This window comes from Oculina patagonica, chromosome 6, assembly GCF_052425735.1.
Source record: "Oculina patagonica isolate OP01 chromosome 6, crgOcupat, whole genome shotgun sequence".
Classification (NCBI taxonomy): Eukaryota; Metazoa; Cnidaria; class Anthozoa; order Scleractinia; family Oculinidae; genus Oculina; species Oculina patagonica.
In genome coordinates, this window is record NC_135763.1 from 22,947,473 (window position 1) to 22,968,531 (window position 21,059).

The 21,059-nt window shown below is 38.8% G+C and overlaps 2 protein-coding genes across 2 annotated transcripts; both read right to left on the reverse strand.

Annotated features, from left to right (window-relative positions):
- Positions 1 to 1,101: 1,101 nt before the first annotated feature.
- LOC144657124 (uncharacterized) lies at positions 1,102 to 17,465 on the reverse strand. Its single transcript, XM_078517431.1, has 14 exons — positions 17,374 to 17,465; positions 16,461 to 16,494; positions 15,620 to 15,671; positions 11,430 to 12,001; positions 10,743 to 11,027; positions 9,687 to 9,992; positions 9,047 to 9,179; positions 8,368 to 8,576; positions 7,342 to 7,526; positions 6,477 to 6,941; positions 5,772 to 5,983; positions 5,583 to 5,623; positions 5,280 to 5,376; positions 1,102 to 4,314 (listed from the first exon to the last, which is right to left on the reverse strand). The coding sequence occupies exons 1-14, from the start codon at positions 17,431 to 17,433 to the stop codon at positions 4,125 to 4,127; spliced, it is 2,841 nt and encodes a 946-aa protein (XP_078373557.1). The 5' UTR covers positions 17,434 to 17,465; the 3' UTR covers positions 1,102 to 4,124.
- Positions 17,466 to 19,393: 1,928 nt separating this feature from the next.
- LOC144657938 (uncharacterized) lies at positions 19,394 to 19,954 on the reverse strand. Its single transcript, XM_078518275.1, has one exon. The coding sequence runs from the start codon at positions 19,952 to 19,954 to the stop codon at positions 19,394 to 19,396; it is 561 nt and encodes a 186-aa protein (XP_078374401.1).
- Positions 19,955 to 21,059: the final 1,105 nt, after the last annotated feature.

Sequence of the window (21,059 nt, forward strand, 5' to 3'; positions counted from 1 at the left end):
GATTATTTTGCAATGCTTACACACTGTCTTCAACTAAGAACTTTGTCCAGAAATCCACAACACAACAAATGCGCATGCTTGCTTATCCAGCCAACTAACGCTAGTTCTGATTTCCGCGAGCGCCACGACAAGAATGAAAAGCAAGACGAACATCAATTAACCCGCGACCGGTCACAGTCTTTTGATTGTTTTGTGTAAAAAATTTTATCTTTTCAACCCCCCAAAAATGCCCCCCACCCTACGGGCCTGATAATCTAGCTTAAGGAATACATATGATTTTGCACATAAACTTTTGCTGATTTTTTAAATAGGCTATATGTTTTTAATACTTTAAGTTCCTTAGTTAATTTGTTCCAAATTTGGGCCCTCTAAATTTAAGAGAAAATTTCCCATAATTTGTCCTTTTAAAATCAATATATATATTTGAGGCTGTTCTAGTGTTATGGCTATGGATCATTTCATTTTATTTAAAATAATTAGTAAAATAACTTGGTAGATTATCACTAAAGTATGAGTACATAAAGAGTGCCATCAGGTATGTATTTAACTCATATATATTAAGAATCTTTAATGATAGGAATAGTGGTCTAGATTTTTCCTCGTATTTTGCAAACTTCATAATTCTAACTATCTTTTTTTGCAGCATAAATAATGATTTAAGCCTGGATGGATAAGTACTTGTCCAGACGATATTACAGTATGTCAAATAAGGGTATACCATGGTGTCATAAATTGTCTGTAGAGTTTTTAGAGATAAGTAATACCTGTCATTTTTGATATTTTAGTAGCAACTTGGTCAATGTGATATTTCCATGTGAACTCATCATCTATTTATAAACCCAAAAATTTAGTATACTTAACTTGCATGCTCAATTTCTTGGGGATTTATTGTGATTGAAAAATTTTGATTTGATTTCTTCCCTCTGGATTTGAAAATTATAAAGTGTGTTTTCTTAAGCCTGGTTCTCATATGATCGTCCCGATCGTCTCTGTCGCTTCTGTCGCTTCAAAAAGTTTGCCTGCTCCAATCAAATGAGAAATTGGAAACGACAGAAGCGACAGAGACGATCGGGGCGATCATATGAGAACCAGCCTTTAATATTTAAAGAAAGTTTATTAGCAGAAAGCCAAGATGCAATCTTACTTAACTCTCGGTTGCACGCGATAATCAATGAGTTGCTATCGAGTCATATACGCTCTTTGTTTCCCTTCAAACTAACCTCTATAATGACTATGAAAGACTTCAAAATCACTGTTTCCTTACAAGACAAGATTACAATATGCAAAACAATCGAATGTTGGAGTCTCCTGCCTAGTCGCTTGCTTACGCTTACAGACGCAAACAAACTAACTAACTTCTCGCTTTCTATTTCATTGAAACTTTCACATGGCGAACATCAGTAAATATCAAAGTTTCTGGGAGTAAATGCCTTTCATGGAAGCCTGAAGATTTGTAAATTGAGGCCGTAGATTGGGGCAACGTCACAAAGTAAATCGCTGAGTTAGCTGCTCTGATTTGTTTTGAATTTATACGTGACGATTTTCTCGCTGGTAAGAATATTCCGTCAACCAATGAGATCGCGAGAAGAACAATTAATCCGTTTGAAAACAATAACAAACGATCGCACGGCCGTTTGGATGAAGGTGGGCCTTTAATCACGTATTCTTGCGTTGCGTTTTGATCAAGGTCCTTGTACATAAAGTAAATCGTTTTTGTATCCGGCTTTTGTCGCTTTAAGGTGGCTCGATACAGTTTTTTCTGGGCCATACCTTCAATTTGCAATTGGCCTTTAAACGATCTTCCCTGACTCGGATCGATATGAAAATTACACCATATATTGATTTTAGCTTGAAGTTTACTTTGATATATATTTTAAAGTAATCGATATTTCCATAGCAACGATAAACAGAAAACCGCTAATACAGTAAAACCTGATTTTCGCGTGAATCAGATTTGCCGCTTAAAAACTAATACCAGCATCTTAAACTATGATGTACTGCAAATAAAATATTCTGTATGTTTGATTTCGAATAAATCACAAAAAATGTTTCAGATTGTACTTTTGGTGTAGCGATAATAAATGAGCCGAGACACAAACACTACGTAGAGGAAGTAATCTCAAATAACGCCAAAGTGTGTATTAAAGTGATCTTTCGAAGTCGTAAAAGTTTTGTCGAGTTTCCACAAAGCGATTCTGAGAATTTGTTTTTTTCTTACGACCACTCGTATTGCAATTTTCAGATAATTTTCGGTTTTAAGCGCTTGTTGAAAAATCTATAAAACGGCTCGATAGATTTACTTGAAACTTTCGGCACGGAAGCTCGATTATGTTAAGATTTCAATCGCAATAAAGTGCGTTGTAGAAATTAATCGGAGGGTTATAAAATAAATAAACCCCTTTCTGGCTTGCTGGTATATTCGAGAATAATTTCCTTGGCTGAAAGATTGTCCTTAAAATTTCACAGTTGCCCTCGAAGCTTCGTTTCTCAGTCAACTGTTCATTTTTCGACAATCTTTAAGCCTTGGGCATTATCCTCTATTATGCCAGCCACCTGAAGGGGTTTATTTACTAAATACTGTCCACTTACAATCTGGAACCATAAAGGACAAAAAATGATAAACTCGTGTCAAAACTGCATCGTAAAAAAAGCGGTCTAACCAATGACCAAAGTCAGTAATTAGAATGTTATTATAGAATGGTATTATACACGAACAGGGGCACCCAACGGAATATTTCGTTAAAATATCTGTTCGGAAGACGATTTGAGATCTAGAATTTTCGGAACATTCATTGTAAATTTTTTTGCTTGCCTGCCTTTCCTAGGATTTTTGAATATCTAAACAATGGTATAATTGTTCATTTTTAACGGATTTTTACTCTAAAAAGGTCACCTAGAATTTTCGGGAGCCCTTCTCTGGCTGGAATTTTTTCGAAAAGGTAAGTTTTAATCCTTATAACTTTCGGATCACTAGACTTTCAGCTAGGAAATCCGAACAGATAAAAAATTTTTAGAGATAAAAATATGCCTATATCTGCCGTTTAAATACTAAAATACGTTCAACGGTGCTATCTTTAAGTGGTTTTGAACTATATTCTCGATAGGTGCCCCTGCACGAACTTAATACGGTAGTGGAACTAAAGCTGCGTTCACATTTAACCCGAAACATGTTTAGAATAAACATGTTTCGACGAAACATGTTTCATCCTGCCTCCTCCACAGGCTTTTCCAAGGCCGATTGAGCGCGGATTCTGATAGATAGTCGCGAGTGGGTGGATTGGGAGCGAGCGCGAAGCGCGAGGGGATAATTAACTAGCATTTCCCCCAAGCGAGCGACTGGGGGACGAGGCAGTGTTTCACCTAAACATGCTTGTTATTGCATTGTTCACATTAGGTGTCAGTTTCAAACACGTTTCATACCTGGTGTGTAATTTATGCGGTTTCACGGTTCTTGCATAAATCTTGCATAAACACTATATTGAACCGTAAAAATATAGCTCAAAATTACAATAAAGTTTCCATTAAATCTTTGTCTTTCTGTCTATTTTCAAGCCCTTCGATGAAGCAGGGCTTGAAAGCGTTTAGCAAAAAGACAGTATTGTCAGAATTTGCGCTACACTGAGAAGATTTTTATTTTGTGAAGTTTGTTTTTCAATTGCAATGCTGTAACGCTGCGCGCTTGCAGCCGCCGTCGTAAACTTTCGTGGCGATATTCTGCCAAATTTTCTGCTTTCTATCCAACACCGATAACCCATATTGTATCGCTTTATTAGCCTATATTTTAAATAAACATTTGGTCACATAGAAAGCCCAAACTTGATGCTTTTGGGCACTCGCCTCCTCACCTTATGTCCGCCATTTTTAACTTGTTTAGTCTGATCATGATTGAAACTACCTCGTGAGGTAGTTTCAGTCATGATCAGACTAATCATGTTTCAATTATGATTATTTGCGCAATGCATTGCCAGATGTGAACACTTTGCACAACGAAACATGTTTCATTCGTGATGAGACTAATCATGTTTCGGCCTAATGTGGACGCAGCTTAAGATCTGAGCACCAGAAAACACATTTTCAATACGGGCTTCGCCCTTTAACCGAACATAATTTACAAACTCCGCCAGTCACTCTCTATTTTCAGTGGTACAACTGACCGATGACGCTACATTGTAGTAGGAATGGGATTCATCCAGTTGATTAAAATCAAAATACGGAGTATCTCTCATCATCATAGCTTCCAGTAATCCCACAATTTGTTCAAATGTAGGTCTCCTCCTGGGATCTTCCTGCCAGCACTCCAGCATTAATGAATACCTAATAAAACATTAATAGAGCGGTTTTCACTTGAGTGTCGTAACACCAAAACCAAAGAAATTACTCTGGCCAATCACAAAGGTCACAGACAATCCAGTGAACCAATCAAAACTCGAAGCAAATACATGTAGTTGGCACGAAGCGCGGGAAAACGTGCGCGAGCGAGACACGATTGGTTTTGGTTTTACTCCTGATTAGCCGAGAAAGTGGCGCGAAATTTTTAAACCAATCACTAAGCGTAGTGAACGCAAAACCAAAGCAAACGTAAATTACTTTCGACACTCAAGTGAAAACCGCTCTATACAATTCAAAATGGTTTACGAAAATGTGAAAATTTCAGCTTTATATCCCACGCCGCAGCGCTTCTTAGAACCAATCATAGGTTAATTTTTTAATTGCGTTACTTGGTGCCTCCTGTGAGTGTGAGTCAATTTTATGAGTAGAGTTTAATGCAGACGTCTATATCCCGTAACTGGTTTCAAATTATTCTTCAACATTATAGCCTGTACACAGGCTACAACATTACTGTGCGAATTGAGAAGCGTGAACGCTTTAATTGATCATAGATATGTGCATATCTACAGAAAACCATTGAATGGCAGCTCAAACTGCAGAAAATATAAACAAAATGACAGTGATAAAGCCAACTGTTTTTTCTTTTCGAATAATTTGTCATCTACTTTCTCTATTCCAACTGTAATAAAACATGTGTAATGGAATGAATTCTGATGGCAGTTTAAAAAACGGTTATAAGAGCCCTATCGGTTTTTGGCGGTAACGCCAATATGGACACAAGTGAGACAACTTAAAGAACTGAGCCACCAATGAAAGTTATTCAGGCTCTATTCAGGGAAAACAGTGGGGGTTATCTCGTATTTTAAAGCTGAAAATTGGACTTTGAAAGCTTTCAATTATTTAAGAGTAGGGTAACGTTTGTTCAAATCTTATCTTGAGGATTGACTTACAGTTCTTGTGAGCAGCTATCTGGTCTGTCTAAACGATAACCAGTGTAAAGAAGATTGCGAAGCTCTTTGTTGTTAATTCCAGGATAAGGTGTGCCACCTGCAACGAAATTTGTTATAATAAATGTTTTTACCGTATTGTGCCTCTTGTTGTTGAGTTCAAACAAGAACGTTAACAAGAAAACTTCATGAATGCTCACTGAAGAGAGCGTTTTAACGAGCTACGGCTCCTAAGCTCTTCGTGATTAAATAAATTATGTCTTTTATGTCTTATGTCTATTATACTGTATGTGATAATTTTCTTACCCATTGTGGACATTTCCCAAAGAAGAATGCCATATGCCCACCTGAAACATGACAAACTAACAGTCATACGCACAGAAGAGTCTATATTCTTGTTAAAAAACTTTTAAGCAGGCAATACCAGACCATCTCTTGTAAGTTCCTGGTAAAAAATGAATAACGTAAACTATCTTATATATAAAAGGGACATACACATCACTCTGTGTTGTGTAGATACTGTCCTTAATTGCTTCCGGTGCCATCCATTTTATGGGCAGTTTTTTCTGTCTCTTCACTTCGTATATATCACCGTCGGTGTGGCGCATCAAGCCAAAATCTGCGATTTTAACATGTTTGTCTTCTCCCACAAGAACATTACGAGCTGCTAAATCGCGGTGGATAAATTTCCTGCTTGACAGATAACTCTGCAGTGAAGAAAGAAGAAATACAAAACAGCAACGACTTGGTAAAAATGTTAATGCTTGCCGGCTCAGCAGGTCTGGTAGGATTATAAGCGTTGACTATATATTCAATCGACACTTAATATCCAAGAGGTCATTTCGTTTGGAGATTCGGCATTTTGTAATTTGCTACGCCTTGGCGGTGCAGGGTTTTTACGAATTGATTGTCGATAAAAACCCGATAATTTCCCTCTATCAGTTATCGTTTTTACACAACAGGTTGTTTCGAGTAAAATTTCACTAAACGTGAGTCATATTTATGACGGAACAGTCTGCCACGTATTAGATCCGTCTGAGAAGCGCCTATTTTTGCCGTCACGTTGGTTTGTATTGCGGGAATGTGCATCTTTCTGACCTCAAAATTTGCCGAGTTGTTCTGCATTTGTTTGAAAGCAAGCAAACATAATTGGTGAAGTCATTATCAACCAGTTTTTTGTAGTGACTGCTCATCACTTACCATCCCTCGTGCTATTTGCCATGCAAAGCTTAGCATGTCTTTAGCAATCAAGTCTCCAGTATTATCATGGACATCATCACTGGCCTCTTGTGTCACTTCTACTGGTTCTGTGCAACGCTTGTCCAACTCCACCTTTATGAAGCGTTTTGATTCCAAACTTTTGTTGTCTTCTTCGTCTACTTCCTGACCGAAATTGTCAAAGGCAATTTTTTCAATCGCCAATATGTCTTCGTGGCTGCGATTTTCAAATTGTGCAATGCGATTATTTACTTCTTTATCTTTGTTCTCTTTAGTCCCATTATTCTTTCCTTCAATTACTTCATTACTGTTCTGCTCTCTGTCTTGGTGACTTTCAGGTAAAATGTTTAAAGTAATCCCAGCAGTGTTCTGTCGGTTTTTGGTTTTAGCTGTATCGGGTGTCAAAAGTTCCATCTTTTGAACTTGGGGAAACTTCCCAATGTCAACCTTTCGAACAAAGAAATCATTTTTAAAAGACTTAATATCACTGTTTCTATTGACGACGTAGATGTAAAGAAGTTATGCGTAGTTTCACCAATTGCTTTTTACTACAGTTTAAACACGACGAAAGCCTGACACGGATCTCTTTTATATATGGGCTGTGTCATTGTTACGAACGGTTTTGAATCGAGTCTCAAACGTATCGCTTCGGAGTTTCGCTTCCTTTCACGCCATTTTATCATGTTACAACCTAATGGTTCATCCAACTGGAGACATTTGCACTTTTGAATAGGAAACCTAAAATACATTTCTAAGAGTTTTGTCTTGATGTTAGGGCTTGTTACCATTAATGTTGTCCTAACATGGAATTATCAGTATAATATCTCCTAAGACATGTAAGCCTTACTTCTTTTCTCTTTTCTCTGAGCCAGTGTAGTAGATCCCCGCATGGTGCATACTCTAACAACAAAAGGAAGGGTTCTGACCTGGTCCAGAAGCCAATCATGCTAAGCACATTGGTGTGGAAGCCGATTTGCTTCATGAGATCAATTTCCTCCACAAACTGCTCTTTGTCTTGTTCATCTGCCAATGCTATCGTAGGAATTATTAAATTAATGTTAATTTTTACATCAAAAAACATTGTAAGCCAATGAGAACGCCCTTGAACCTTCATCGAGAACCTAATCAAATAGGCCTTATGCATGATAACGTCATAAGCTCAAAATTCACCACCAAGCCTCGTTTACGCAAATTATTCGCAAGCTTTCGCCACCTTAATGCAGTTTTCACGTGGGTATTCTTTTCATCTTTGCTGCTTTGGGAATTCGTTCATGATAATATTTATAAGTTTGCACTTTGAAAGCGAGGCTTGGTGGTGAAACAAGCCAGGTTGACGTAAACATGCATAAGGGCTATTGAAAACGATATGAAATGAAATAAATGGCGGTTCGTTTTTCAAGAAAGCAGCCGAGAGTGCTGATGGTCCCGCGCCGATGTGATTAGAAAATAGTAATAGAACCTTTTTTCGACCATTTTACTAATTTGCATGCATTCAGCAGTGTAAGGAATGATTTGCACCGGAGTTTCTCCTTCTTTTATTTATATGGTTGTGCAAGTGACTGAAAGAAAATACATTTAATTCAATAGTGCTTCGATCCTATTGGTCTTGATGTGTCCTTGACGTGCACATCTATGCGAGTTTTATCGTTTTTTTTTTCTGCACATTTGAGAAATAGGTTTCACGGTTCAAGTTTATTAGTCAATCGTTTTCATTACCATGAAATGTTCCTAAGTGTATAACAGAAGGACGTAATGCCAAACCAAATGATTGTCGTGATACAAATTAAAGGCAGCGTTTTTTTAATGCAAGTACGTGTATCTGATCTGCAAACAGAGATAAATTGCCAAACTAGAAAAGAGAACAATCAGTTACCGCTGAGAACTTTGACAGCAATGGTTCTTCCTTCTTTAAACTGCACACGTTTCCCTCTGATATTGCTGTGAAATACTTCCACTCCTGGTGATTCTCTCAGCACTGCTTTATGTACTTTTCCAAACGCCCCTCGGCCCAGTTCTTCCAGCAAAGTAACTTGTTCAGGCCAAACCTCCAAGTGCTGAAGAGGGGTGATGTCTGACTTGGACCTGAAATCAAGCATTTGTAAGTTGATGTTTACAATTGGGTAGTACGTCAAAAAGAAAGGCAGTTAACGAATTTTTCTCTACAAATTCCAGAAAAGCAAAAAAACAGTCAACAGGTAGCGATTTTCTCCACAATCAACTTAAACAACAGCTCGATAAATGCCTTTGATAATCCATTAGTACGGTCATTACAATAGAAATAATCGAGTTCATCTTTTTACTCGCCGCAAGTTTACTTGGATATGAATCTGCAGCAAAAAGCGAAAGATCTGAGCAAGGTTGCCTTAAACAACCTTTGTCAGGATATATTGAGTAATATTTTTTTTCTTAGACCATTGCCAAATTTTGCTCACACATCTATCATAAATCCAACCTCCTAAAATAGTTTAAGTCGAACTACGACAAAAAAAAATCAGTCTTTTTTTGTCGAAAAGTTCAGTGTGTCTTGTCTGAAGTTTAATCATCTGACTGACCATTTTCTCTTTATGGTGCTTCGCCTTCGGTTCTTCGTCAACTTTCTTCTATAGCAGATAGTCGCCACGATCATCACAAGAAAAGCAGAGATACTTGCTAAAATAATACCAATTGTTTTTCCAGTTGTAGATTCTGCAATTAATAACAGATACAGTAATGAGGTTGATTAGAATTAGCGAGAGTAACTTAACATTGTTTGTTTATTGACGACCTCGAAAATGTTTTGGGTGCGTCTGGTTATACATCTTAATATATATAAAAAAAATGTTCACAAGATGGAGAGTGGGTAGCCTGCCTTTGTGTGTCTTGGACTACGGACTAAGAGATGATCCTGGCCGAGGCGGATTATCCGTCTGTTAGTAGAAGGACGGGCATCAGACGAGTAACGCGTGAAGACCGACTATCTGCTTTTGTGCGTTTTGAAAGACGAACTAGAGACTAAAGCCTTTGTGTGTCTTATAGGTCTAATAGCTCGTCCCGGTTAACATACCATGTATAAGGAGTAATAAGACATGCTAGCAGACGCATACTTCTTTTGAGCTGATTATACGATAGTTTTGGACTGTGTAAGCTGGTTTTTATTATTAACTTGGGAATTGCCAAGGAAAAGCTACCCTAAGTAATAAGTTGCTGGTATACCTTGAAGTGATTTTGTTTTTATCTGCCAAGTCTCTGACAAGTTGCTTTGCCCCATCACGTTCCAAGCAGACACTGCAAATTCATACTGTGTGTCACACTGAAGTGACCATTGATGGTAAGTGTTTGAGACTGTTGTTATGTCAATTTTACTCCAGGTATTTTTCTTTGATCCTCCGACTTGAATCTGCCTGTAGTGAATAGTGTACTTGGTCAACGGACAATGAGCATCTTTACTGACATACCACGTAAGATTGACCAAGCAGTTAGACTTCTCCAAGTTTGTTATGGCAGGTGGGGATGCTTTGGCTATGAAAACAAATAAATAAACACAAACGAAGCAAGGTAAACAAGTGACCTAACAAGGAACTAAAGTAAGGGCTTATGTCAAGATAAATGCAGTATTTTCTTATGAAGTCACAACATTAATTGCTTAATCTTGCAGAATAGAGAGGAACGTTTTATTGTATAATGCCAAAATGCGAGAAGGTTTGAGTCAAGCATCTTTTACAAATACAGTTATCTACAGTAAATATAAAAAGACAATAGTCCTTTTCGTAGTAAACTACAACTTAACCAAATGTTGTAAGACGAATTCAAATACGGGAGATCTTCTCAATTCACGTTAAGTTGCATTTTACAACGAGAAAAAATACCATGTTCATGCGAAGGAGAGGCTTTCAGTGATTTCAATACCTACCAAGAACGAGTTTATAAACTGGAGGCCTACCGAAAAGGAGAAGGGGTGAGGAAGGCGTTAACCGGTACTACCGAAAAAATCTTGCCCGTTTTAGGGGCTAGGACAAACTTTTTTAGTGTCTTTTGCCAATTTTAAAATTACTTTCTTGATGAAATTACGGCAAAACAACAAAAAAACCTTTCAGTCGTGTCCATTTGGGACCATGCTTATTCCTTTTTAGCTTTTCAGTATTCCCTTGGTGCGTTTCCACGGTTCTAAACCATTGCTTTGAGGTTTCATTTAGTTTAAAGACGAGTTTTAAATGACAAAATTGACCAAAATAGCACAACTTCATAGGTGCCTGGTTAGCTGACAATTACCTCCACCTGTTGTGACTTTCCACAGCTTACTGTCATTCAGAGACGTCTCCCCGTTCATATTCCACGCTGTAACTCCGATTTCGTATTCTTTGTTGCAGATGAGCTGAAGAACGTACTGGGTTGTGTTCTCCGTCACCTTTATTGATGTCCATTCCGTGGAACTCACTTCTTTGTAATAAATACTGTATGCATGGACCGGGCACTGTCCTGTTATGGGTGGCGTCCACTTTACCAATACAGCAGAACCGTTTACTTGGTTAGCGGAGTTGTTGAGAACTGGAAAACCTGTCAGGTGATATTCAATTAATTTAACAATAATTAGTTAAAATTGATAGAAATGTGCATAGTTTGTATTCGTCAATTTCAATTATTTGCTGCCCTTGGTCCTTGGTGTATGTCCTGTGTCTTATTGTTTTGTTGTTGTTGTTTTGCTTGGCTCGGGGGAGTGGGCGGATATTACACAAAATATAATCTAAGATGAATGTTTATCTTTTTTCCTGTTAGGTGTAGATTTTACATTCTGTTAACCGTTTGCATGTTTTAGAATTTCGGACTAGAGATGCCATCTATTTACATTTTTGTTGAATAGACCCATTTTTTCCATGTTCGGGCATGTTTTAAAGTATGTTGAACGTTTTCAAATCCAAACTTAATAATCCAGTTTATACAAAGAACCATAGAACGCACCTCTAAGTAAATCGACAGTATATTCTGATACAGTACTCAGAAGATATTGATCCATAACTGAACCATAGAATTGATACTTCCTGTCAGCCAGGAACTCAGGCATGTTACCAATGGTACAGGTAGGTTTGCCTTTAACATATTTGAAAAAATAATCTATTCCTTGCCATAATGATGCAAAGTACTGCTTCTTGCCGTCGATGTACAAGCTTAAGGCCTTCTTCTCTTTATTAAAAGTAGCAGCAAAGTGTGTCCACGTGTTAAATTTGATTTCCACATCGGTCTTCATTACTTCTGTATAGTTCGGACTACCGAGGATCAGTCTTAAACTGATTGCACGGTCCACTATGGTATAATAGAAACCATATGCATCTTTTTTAACTCTCATGTCCGCATACAATGTTGGGGACTCATCTTTTATGGTAAACGTAATATACATCCATATGGAATATGTAAAACTTTCGTCGGCTGTGACGTTTAAGCAAGGAGCTGTGACGTAGGATATTGATTTATTGAAAGTAAGTGACTTGCTCTCAGAACATCGGCCAATGCTGAATTCCGATGCATTGTTGTAACTGAAAATTAATAAAAGAAATTCATGCTTCGGCCTCAATTATATCCTAATAAAGCGACAGTTATATATATCTTCTATATCTACATTTGTGTGTCCAGATATAGTAGGGCCAGGGGACTGGGAGCGGGTGGAGGAAACGCTTTCGTAAACGCGATATGGATATGGTAACGACTCTTTGGTCTTAAATCCAAAACCTTGTTTACTCGATCTGTGATCCGAATGCTAAATTGTTAACTTATTTTATTAAAGTTTTCTTTTACATGTAACGTTGCAGTTTTCTTTGTTTCGCTACAGCAAGAAAGAGGAAGAAGAAAAGTAAGAAAGTGAACACTAAGAAATGTCAATCAAACAGCACTATCATTGTCGGAGTTTTTTACGTAGTTATCGGCCACTTACAGGCACTTACAGGCACGTTTACTGCAGAAGTGCCTGTTGGAGAGAGAGTGTTGAGTGGGGTCGAATTTGTTGATATTGAAAATGAGGGACATGCCTTCCTTGGGTGAGAAACTGCCATTGCCTGAGTTTTGAAGCTGGGTTCTTAAGTTAACTCACTAAAGGTATCACAGATGGAGCAGAAAGGGGGGACCAAGCATTTTTGAAACATTTCCCGGATATTGTGAAGGTATTGGCAAATTGAAGGATTTTGAGCAAAAAATCCCAATTGATTCAGAGGTACAGCCCATTGCACAACCAATTAGACGAGTTCCATACCACCTTCATGAAAAACTGAGTGACAAACTGGATGAACTTGTTAAGCTAGGCATGATTGAGACAGTGATTGGTCCGAGTTCGTGGGTATCACCAGAGGTAGTCGTACCCAAGCCTTCAGGTGACATCCGTTTGAGTGTCGATATGCGTCAAGCCGACATGGTAGTAAAGCGGGAACGTTACCCAATACCCACCATCGATAAAATTTTACAAGATTTGAATCGTAGCAAGTTTTTCAGCAAAAATTGGATCTCAACTCTGCCTACCATCAGATAGAGCCGTCACCTAAATCAAGAGATATTACTACATTCTGCACACACAATGGACTCTACCGATACAAGCGACTCATGTTAGGGATAATTGTGCGCCTGAGATGTACCAGAAGGTTCTCCAACAAGTTCTGCAAGATTGCTGATGGCGCCCATAACAGTCTTGATGATGTGATAGTGCATGCAGCCACTGAGGAGGAGCATGACAGAAGATTCGAGAATGTGGTCCGAGTATTGAGCAGCAAGGGGTTGACATTGAACCGCGACAAGTGTCAATTCAAGATGTCGCACTTGGAATTCATGGGTCATGTGTTGTCAGCACGTGGAATTGGTCCAGCGGATGTTAAATTAAAGGCAGTTGTTGACGCCCGGCAACCGACGGGTGCTGCGGAAGTGAGGAGCTTCCTAGGACTGGTTAATTTTACTGCACGTTTTATTCCTGACCTGACCGCAACGGTATCTGCACCTCTCCGCCAGCTTTTAAAGAATGGTGAACCCTTCGTGTGGGGGCTGGAGCAACAGAAATCATTTGAAGAGTTAAAGAAGCGACTGTCCAGTGCAGAGACACTTGGATACTTTGATAAGAATGCCCCAGCTTAGGTGATCGCAGACGCAACCCTTGTAGGATTAGGAGCTGTACTAGTCCAACAGCAAGAAGATAAGCAACGAGTTATTAGCTATGCAAGCCGAAGCTTGTCCGATACAGAACGCCGGTATTCTCAAACGGAGAAAGGGGCTTTGGCAATAGTGTGGTCCAGCGAAAGATTTCATGCCTATTTGTATGGTGCTGAATTTGAATTAATGACAGACCACAAACCCCTGGAATGTATTTTCTCGCCTAAATCCAAGACCTGTGCTAGGATCGAGCGATGGCTTCTCAGAATGCAACCTTACAGATTTACCGTGAAATACGTCCCAGGTCCCCAGAATATTGCAGATTCTTTGTCACGCCTACTACATCCACTGACGCCGTCAAGAGACGAAGACTTAACAGAGGAGTATGTGAAGTGGGTAGCTCAAGAATCAACACCTGTTGCCTTGACAACTCGTGAAATTGAGAGAGCATCAGAACATGACCCAGAGCTGAAAGGTGTGCGAGAATGTCTCTTGAATGGAAAGTAGCATGCCATAGAATTCAAAGAGTACCCACCTGTGCGAGGCGAATTAAGTGCGATTGGAACGTAAGCAACTTCGTAGTCAAGTACTAAAGTTGGCACATGAAGTTCATCCTGGAATTGTATCAATGAAGAAACGTTTGCGAACCAAAGTGTGGTGGCCAAGCATCGACAAAGAAGCGGAGAAAGCTTGTAAGACCTGTCATGGCTGTCAGTTAGTTTCAAACCATCTGAACCTGAGCTGATATCACGTAAGAGTTGCCTTCTGACTTTTTGGGTCCACTGCCTTCCGGTGATTATGTCTTTGTCGTGGTGGACTACTACAGCCGATTATTCAAGATGGAATTTACCAAACCAACTACCGCTGAGAAGATTGTATCATTGCTGTCCAAGATTTTCGTCCCTCGCGGCCTTCCTTTGTCCCCAAGGACTGACAATAGACCGCAGATTGTCAGTGACTATTTTGAGAAATACTTGGAGGAGAACGGAATTGAGCACAGGAGAACCACACCTTTATTGCTACAGGCCAACGGTGAAATCGAAAGACAAAACCGCAGTATCCTGAAGCGCCTGCGTATTGCTCAAGCAGAGGGTCGCAACTGGAAGTCAGAGATGGAGAGCTTCTTAGTGATGTATCGTAGTACACTACATTCTACAACGGGGTTTAGGCCAGCAGAATTGTTGTTTAGAAGACGCGTCAAAACCAAACTACCCCACCTCCAAGAGTTTCGTATTGAAGATGAAGTCAGAGATCGTGACAGTGAGCGGAAAGAGAAAGGGAAGGTGTATGCAGACTACAGAAGAAATGCACGTGAAAACGAGATTCAAGAAGGTGATAAGGTGTTACTGAGACAGGAGAAAGAAAACAAACTTTCAACACCATTCAAACAGTCTCCCTTTACAGTTGTTCAGAAAAATGGCAATAGTACTCTTGTCGAGGCTGATGGTGTACAGGACCGTCGGAATGTGACCCATGTGAAAAAGTATCTCGAGCGTGATAATGATGTATTACCAGCCACCAGTAAGTCATCAGATGTCCCGGAGGCCCCGAGAGCAACACAAACTTCACCAAGCCAAGAGTTTAGTGAACCTGTTCCTTCTGGAACAACAAGTGAAGACAAACCAGTGGAATACAAACATGTCATGGGACAAAGTGATGATACTACCTCACGGCCATCAAGAGTCAAGAGAGTGCCCTAGATCTAGGCTGCGTTCAGTTGGCCCCAGGGTAGAACTCCTAGATCCAGATGTGAACTGGAACTTTGAACTGAACTGGAACTATCAGTTGTTGTGTTACATTTGTACTTATGTCAGTTTAAAATGTTCAGCCATTGTTAGTTTTGGAAAAGACATTCAGGGACATTTGCATGCTAAAAAGTTGGTAAGGTTTTATTCTGTTTTGTTGCCTTCCAAAACAACGAGTTATTCGAACAATAGCAAATGAAGAGTGTTTAAGGTACGTCAAGTAGTCAGTGATACAAGACATACTTCTTAAAATAAATTACTTAGCAGCCATTTTTAACTGACCCGATGTCGACATCACTTCCATCTAACCGCCAGTACTGAGAATCTTCCGAACCTGAAAATCAAGGAAAGCCACATATCTTCTCTGCTATCCTCTGTTCAAACTTGTTTGTTTTGTGGTGCTTGATTACTTGCCTTATTTTTGCATAAATATGAAAAGTGAGGAGATGTAAAAAAAGCCCTGCTGTCAATATAAAACTTTCCTCACTGGTTTCCAAACACTTTTTATTTTCTAGAAAGAATTTAATGAAATACCTAGACAAAACAAAACTTCTTTTACTTCCTGGCATATGCATTGTATATATGAGATGTAAGAATCATTCAGATCACTGATTGTTCTAACATTAAGGTCATTTCTGAGATTTTTGTCAAACTAGTTTCGATTGCCAACTGGTTGTTTATCTTATAGGAACTTACATTTTGACATAAATAGACATAAATAATTTGACATAAATGCTCGCTCAGGAGCAACAGCACCTTGGCCATACGCAATAATTCCTTATAATATCATTATTATATTCCCGATTGCGTGCTAAATTCAGATTTCGGACGATTGTTTAGAGAGAGAATTGGTAGGTCGCCAGACTCGTTTACAAGAAAATGACGATTCACTTCTCTGGCAAGCTCCAGTCAAAAGCCGCCATTTTTAATGCGTGTGTTTTAATCAAGGGTGAAATAATGCGCATTAAGGATAAGCAGTACAGCTCATTTCTCAGTGCAGTAGGTGATTTAGACTGATAAACGAGCCACAAAGATACTTTTAGCAGACGCAAAATAATAAGATATATTTATTATACGATATTGTAATTCCCACTGAAATGAATTTAAAAAAATAACAACTTACCCGATTCTAAATCAGCAAAAACGTTAGACCAGCACTGTGAAATAGAATGACAAAATATTTGAATTAAATTTTCTAATATTTAAAATGTTTTATTCATTTCTAGTTTTAACTGAACAAATAAATAACATAAAAATAATAAACATATCTAAAGCAGCAAGTGCAAAGCACTATTGTATATATATTGTAATATTCCTTTCTGCGGGGGAATGGGTCAGTTATTATTCGGATGTTCGTTTCTAGTAACAATGAAATTCCTTGGAAATTTCTCACTCTCCTATTGGTTTTCAGATGGTTTAAACACGTTCGTGACATCTGTAAAGAGTCTTTGCAAGTTTACCCGAAAGGTGGCAAAAAATTGCGACCCGCAAAAGCCCACTTCGCGTTACCAGGTGCAGGTTGTACCCGGTATATATGTATTTGGCACCATTCCTATCAAGAACTTTCTTCTGTTCTTTACGTTGTTCTGTTCTTTTCTTAACGATGTTTTACTTGACACTCCCTCTTCTTGAAACCGCTGGGGACAAATACAAGGACAATTTTTTTTCGTCGCTCCGCGTCGATTCTCACATTCGACCGGGAAAAATTTAATTAGTATTACAATTTTCTTAGCCATAGTCTGACATCAAAAGGGAAAAGGTTTAGTCAGAGCAAGACAGCCGGTTTTTAATTTATTTTTTATTCTACCGTAACCAAATAGCTGTACATGGCTTCAGACGCATTAAATCTTCGTTGCTCATAATGAGTAGAATGCAAGGACGTTATATTTTTGCATTTAAGTTCATCCTGTTCACTTTTTGTTCATTCGAGGTCCATGTCGTTCTTTTTTTGCCACAGTTCTTTTCGCATAAGACAATATCCTGTCTTACTGAGACCAATGTCATTAAGGGGTTTATTAATTATTCACTATACTCACCACAAGTATGATCCACATTAACATGTTTATACAATTCCACCTGCAAGTAAAAAGCGACATCACTTTCCCTTAGCTTTTGTCTCAGATTCGTCCTGTGGTGAAAAAGTTTTTAAAAAGTCTTAAAAAATCTTACTCCATACTAAATAAGTGGATGTTTGTGAATTCTTTTATGTTTTTTATTTTCCAATTGCCGCATAAGAACATTTTCCCTTTCAGTTAAAATGCAGTTACCGAAATTTCTCCCAAACTTGGCCATTAAGGAATTCTAAAATGTGATAAAAATAATAATAATAAAAAAAAATAAATATGTGTTTATAGTGGTCATGCACTTAGCTTCATATCTCAACGAGATAGCTAGTTTACAGGCATGCCACTGAAACAGAGGAAACAAATAATTTATAAATGAACATAACAAGGTTAAAAATTCCAACTGGCGGGAGGCAGACCAGTTGGCTATATACAAAGCGTGGTCGAGGATTTGAACTCGGGACAACCGAGAAACAAATCCAGCTAGTGGCAAGGGCAGGCCTCGAACCGGTGACCTCCGGATTACAACACCAGCGCCCTAAACCACTCGGCCACGCTTGCCTCCCTTAAATATAAACAGTTGACTGATTTTGGTCTCTGCGAACCAAAATCCATAGTTTATTTTTTCTTAAAATAAATCTTGTTTATATCCGGATATATCCGATAATGTCCCTCATTAAACCCGTAATGTTCTGCAAATATCCTTCAAAGAAAATTACCTTAACGTTGTCTTTTCCAGAGTCACAGTCTGATAATTCACGTTGTTCAAACTGTGAAAATACTGTGAGCCTGTCATACAGAAAGAGACGTTTGCAAATGTAATGGTCGAAGAGAGAGAAGGCGTGTGCGACTTTTGTCATGTTTGAGACAGTTATTAGTATAGCATGATAATAATGTTTGTTTTGAGTGGGATCCAAATGACGCCTGTCATATCGCATCTAAAGACCGTAAACGAACAAGTCTTTTCATTTTTAACATATTTATTTATTCCATTTTTTTCAAAATTTTAAATTTAGTGGTTATATACAAAACAACTAGAAAAAGAGAAATGGAAAAGGGCAAGAATTTAACATTAAATTACATCGGGTTTAGGATAACAAAAAGTAAACTTAACATAAATGAGGAAGGGATGTGAAGTAGTTAGTACTGAGCAAAATAAAACTAGTAAAGTGCTTTTTTAAAAGTAAACTATCTTGAAATGAAAGTTCTCAAATCCAAAACGCAGCATAAGTCTTGTAATAATTCAAAAGTCTGAGGGAACAGAAAGTAATCGTCCCATCACAGTGAATCGGTCAAATTTACTTAGCGTGCAGTGACATTTCCTCTTTTGTGAGGACTCTGAACATCTTTAGCGTACAATAAATAATAAAATTTATCCTTAAAAGATTGCTTGTTCATAATGTTTAAAACTTTTTCAACGTCACAGCCTTTGAAGGAAATGAAAAAATTAAGTTTACAGCTACTGAGTATATTGTTTATTTGCTTACCTTACCACAATCAGTAAAATTGCTCTTCTTAATAATATTCTCAGATTCTAAAGAAAAAAAACTTGAACGAAGAATTCCAGGCACGAATAGAAATTGTCTCGGCATAGTTCACTCCTTGATCCGTTATCGAGGATGATAAACGCTACCCCGGGACGCTACCCCTGGAACAAGTAGACTGTCGTGGTAGCTTCAATGTTGAAGTAAATTATGCACGAGCTCTAAATCATCTTGAATGGCTTCTAGAGCTTATATCAATAATTAAACATGCTTCCTTGTGGAACACGATCTTATTTCACAAGCGGAATAAATTAGATTACTGAGATGGAAAAATATCAATCAGACGATAACACAAGCTATTTGGGAAAATCTTTTTCAAATTCTCCCAACATGAGTGGAATCCAGGACATTCCACACACCGGTTGGTCGCTCTAGCACTGAGCTAAAGGAAGCTCATAGGAGCGAGACTATTCAACTATGTTTAAAAAAATAAATAATCCTCTTCGCGCCTAGGAGGCACATAAGGCTGAGACCAGCGATTTCCATTGCTCCCTTTCCATGGCTGCCTTCTCAAGTTCTTTCCACGTCTTCCCTGCTGTTTTCATTTCTGCCTCGATTGTCCTCCTCCAAGTCTCCCGTGGACGTCCTTTCTTCCTTCTTCCACTATCCGGTGTCCATCTTAATGCAGTTCGTGTTATGCTTTCTCGACCTTTCCTGATAACATGCCCTAGCCACCTCCATCTTCTTTGCTTTATTACCATGGTGATGTCCCGTTGTCCTGTCCTTTGATAGAGTTCCTTGTTTGTGATCTTCTGGGGCCAGTATATCCTGCATATCTTTCTCAGGCATGAAGTGCGGAAACCTGATAGTCTCTGGCTGTCTCTTTGGGTAACCCTCCAGCATTCTGCACCATACAGTAGTACTGACAAGACATTGCTGTTATAGATCTTTATCTTGGTTTTTTCACTGATGTTTGGTGACCTCCATACTTTATTCAGTTGGACAAATGATGATTTGGCCTTCTGGAGACGGTTGGTAATGTCTTTAACCGTGTCATTGCTTTTTGTCATAGCACTTCCCAGGTAAGTAAATTCCTCTACTTCCTCCAAATATTCATTCTCCAATTCCACTGGTAATGGTGTATCTGTAAGCTGCATTGTCTTGGTCTTCTTTCTGCTGATGTTCAAGCCCAGTTGTTTGGCAGCTACCGAGAGGTCTGATGTTTTTCGTTGTAATATCTCTAGTGGAAGACACTAGCGCCACATCATCGGCAAAGTCTAGATCTTCCAGCAAAGACGTCAGAGTCCATCTGATGCCCCGTCTTTTGTTGCCTATTGTCTTGCGCATTATCCAGTCAATGGCTACTAAGAATAACATGGGAGACAAGACGCAACCTTGGCGCAACCCGCTCCTAACACTGAACCAGTCTGTTAGCTTCTTCTTATGGATAACACTGCAAGTGAAGTTGTTGTAGAAAAGTTTGATGATGCTGACAATCTTCTCAGGGCACCCATAGGCTAGCAGGATATTCCATAAGGTGTCTCTGTGAATGCTATCAAAGGCCTTTTCCAGGTCTATGAAATTCACGTGTACCTTGGTGTTCCACTCAATACACTGCTCAAAGATATTCCGGAGCGTGAAAATGTGGTCTATGCATCCTACCCCTGGTCTAAAGCCTGCCTGCTCTTTTCTTAAGATGGTGTCGATGGCATCACTGAGTCTCATATGAATGATTTTACAGAAGATCTTGCTTGGTATCGAGAGGAGTGTTACTCCTCGCCAGTTTGTGCATTGTGTCCTATCCCCCTTCTTGGGGAGTTTAACGATCAGTCCCCTGCACCAGTCTTCAGGTATGGTCTCGGCATTCCAGCTTTTATGGAATAAGTCGTATAACCAATCTGTTGCAAAGCGGATGTCAGTTTTCAGTATCAGCTATGTTTTAATATCATAAAACTTCTCGTTTACTGCTGGGATTGTGTTCGTGTTTTTCTCGTTTTATTTCATTCTTCCTGTTTAAGCACGTTGTCTAGTAACATTCCGATCTGTGTAGTTTGGGATTCTGTGCATGCCATTTGGCCATGTCACCTGTTCACATCTTACATTTCACCTCACCCATGAATTACCACAAGTCGGTTGGGGGAACAAGAGCCGTTATTGAAACACTAGGTGGGGTTT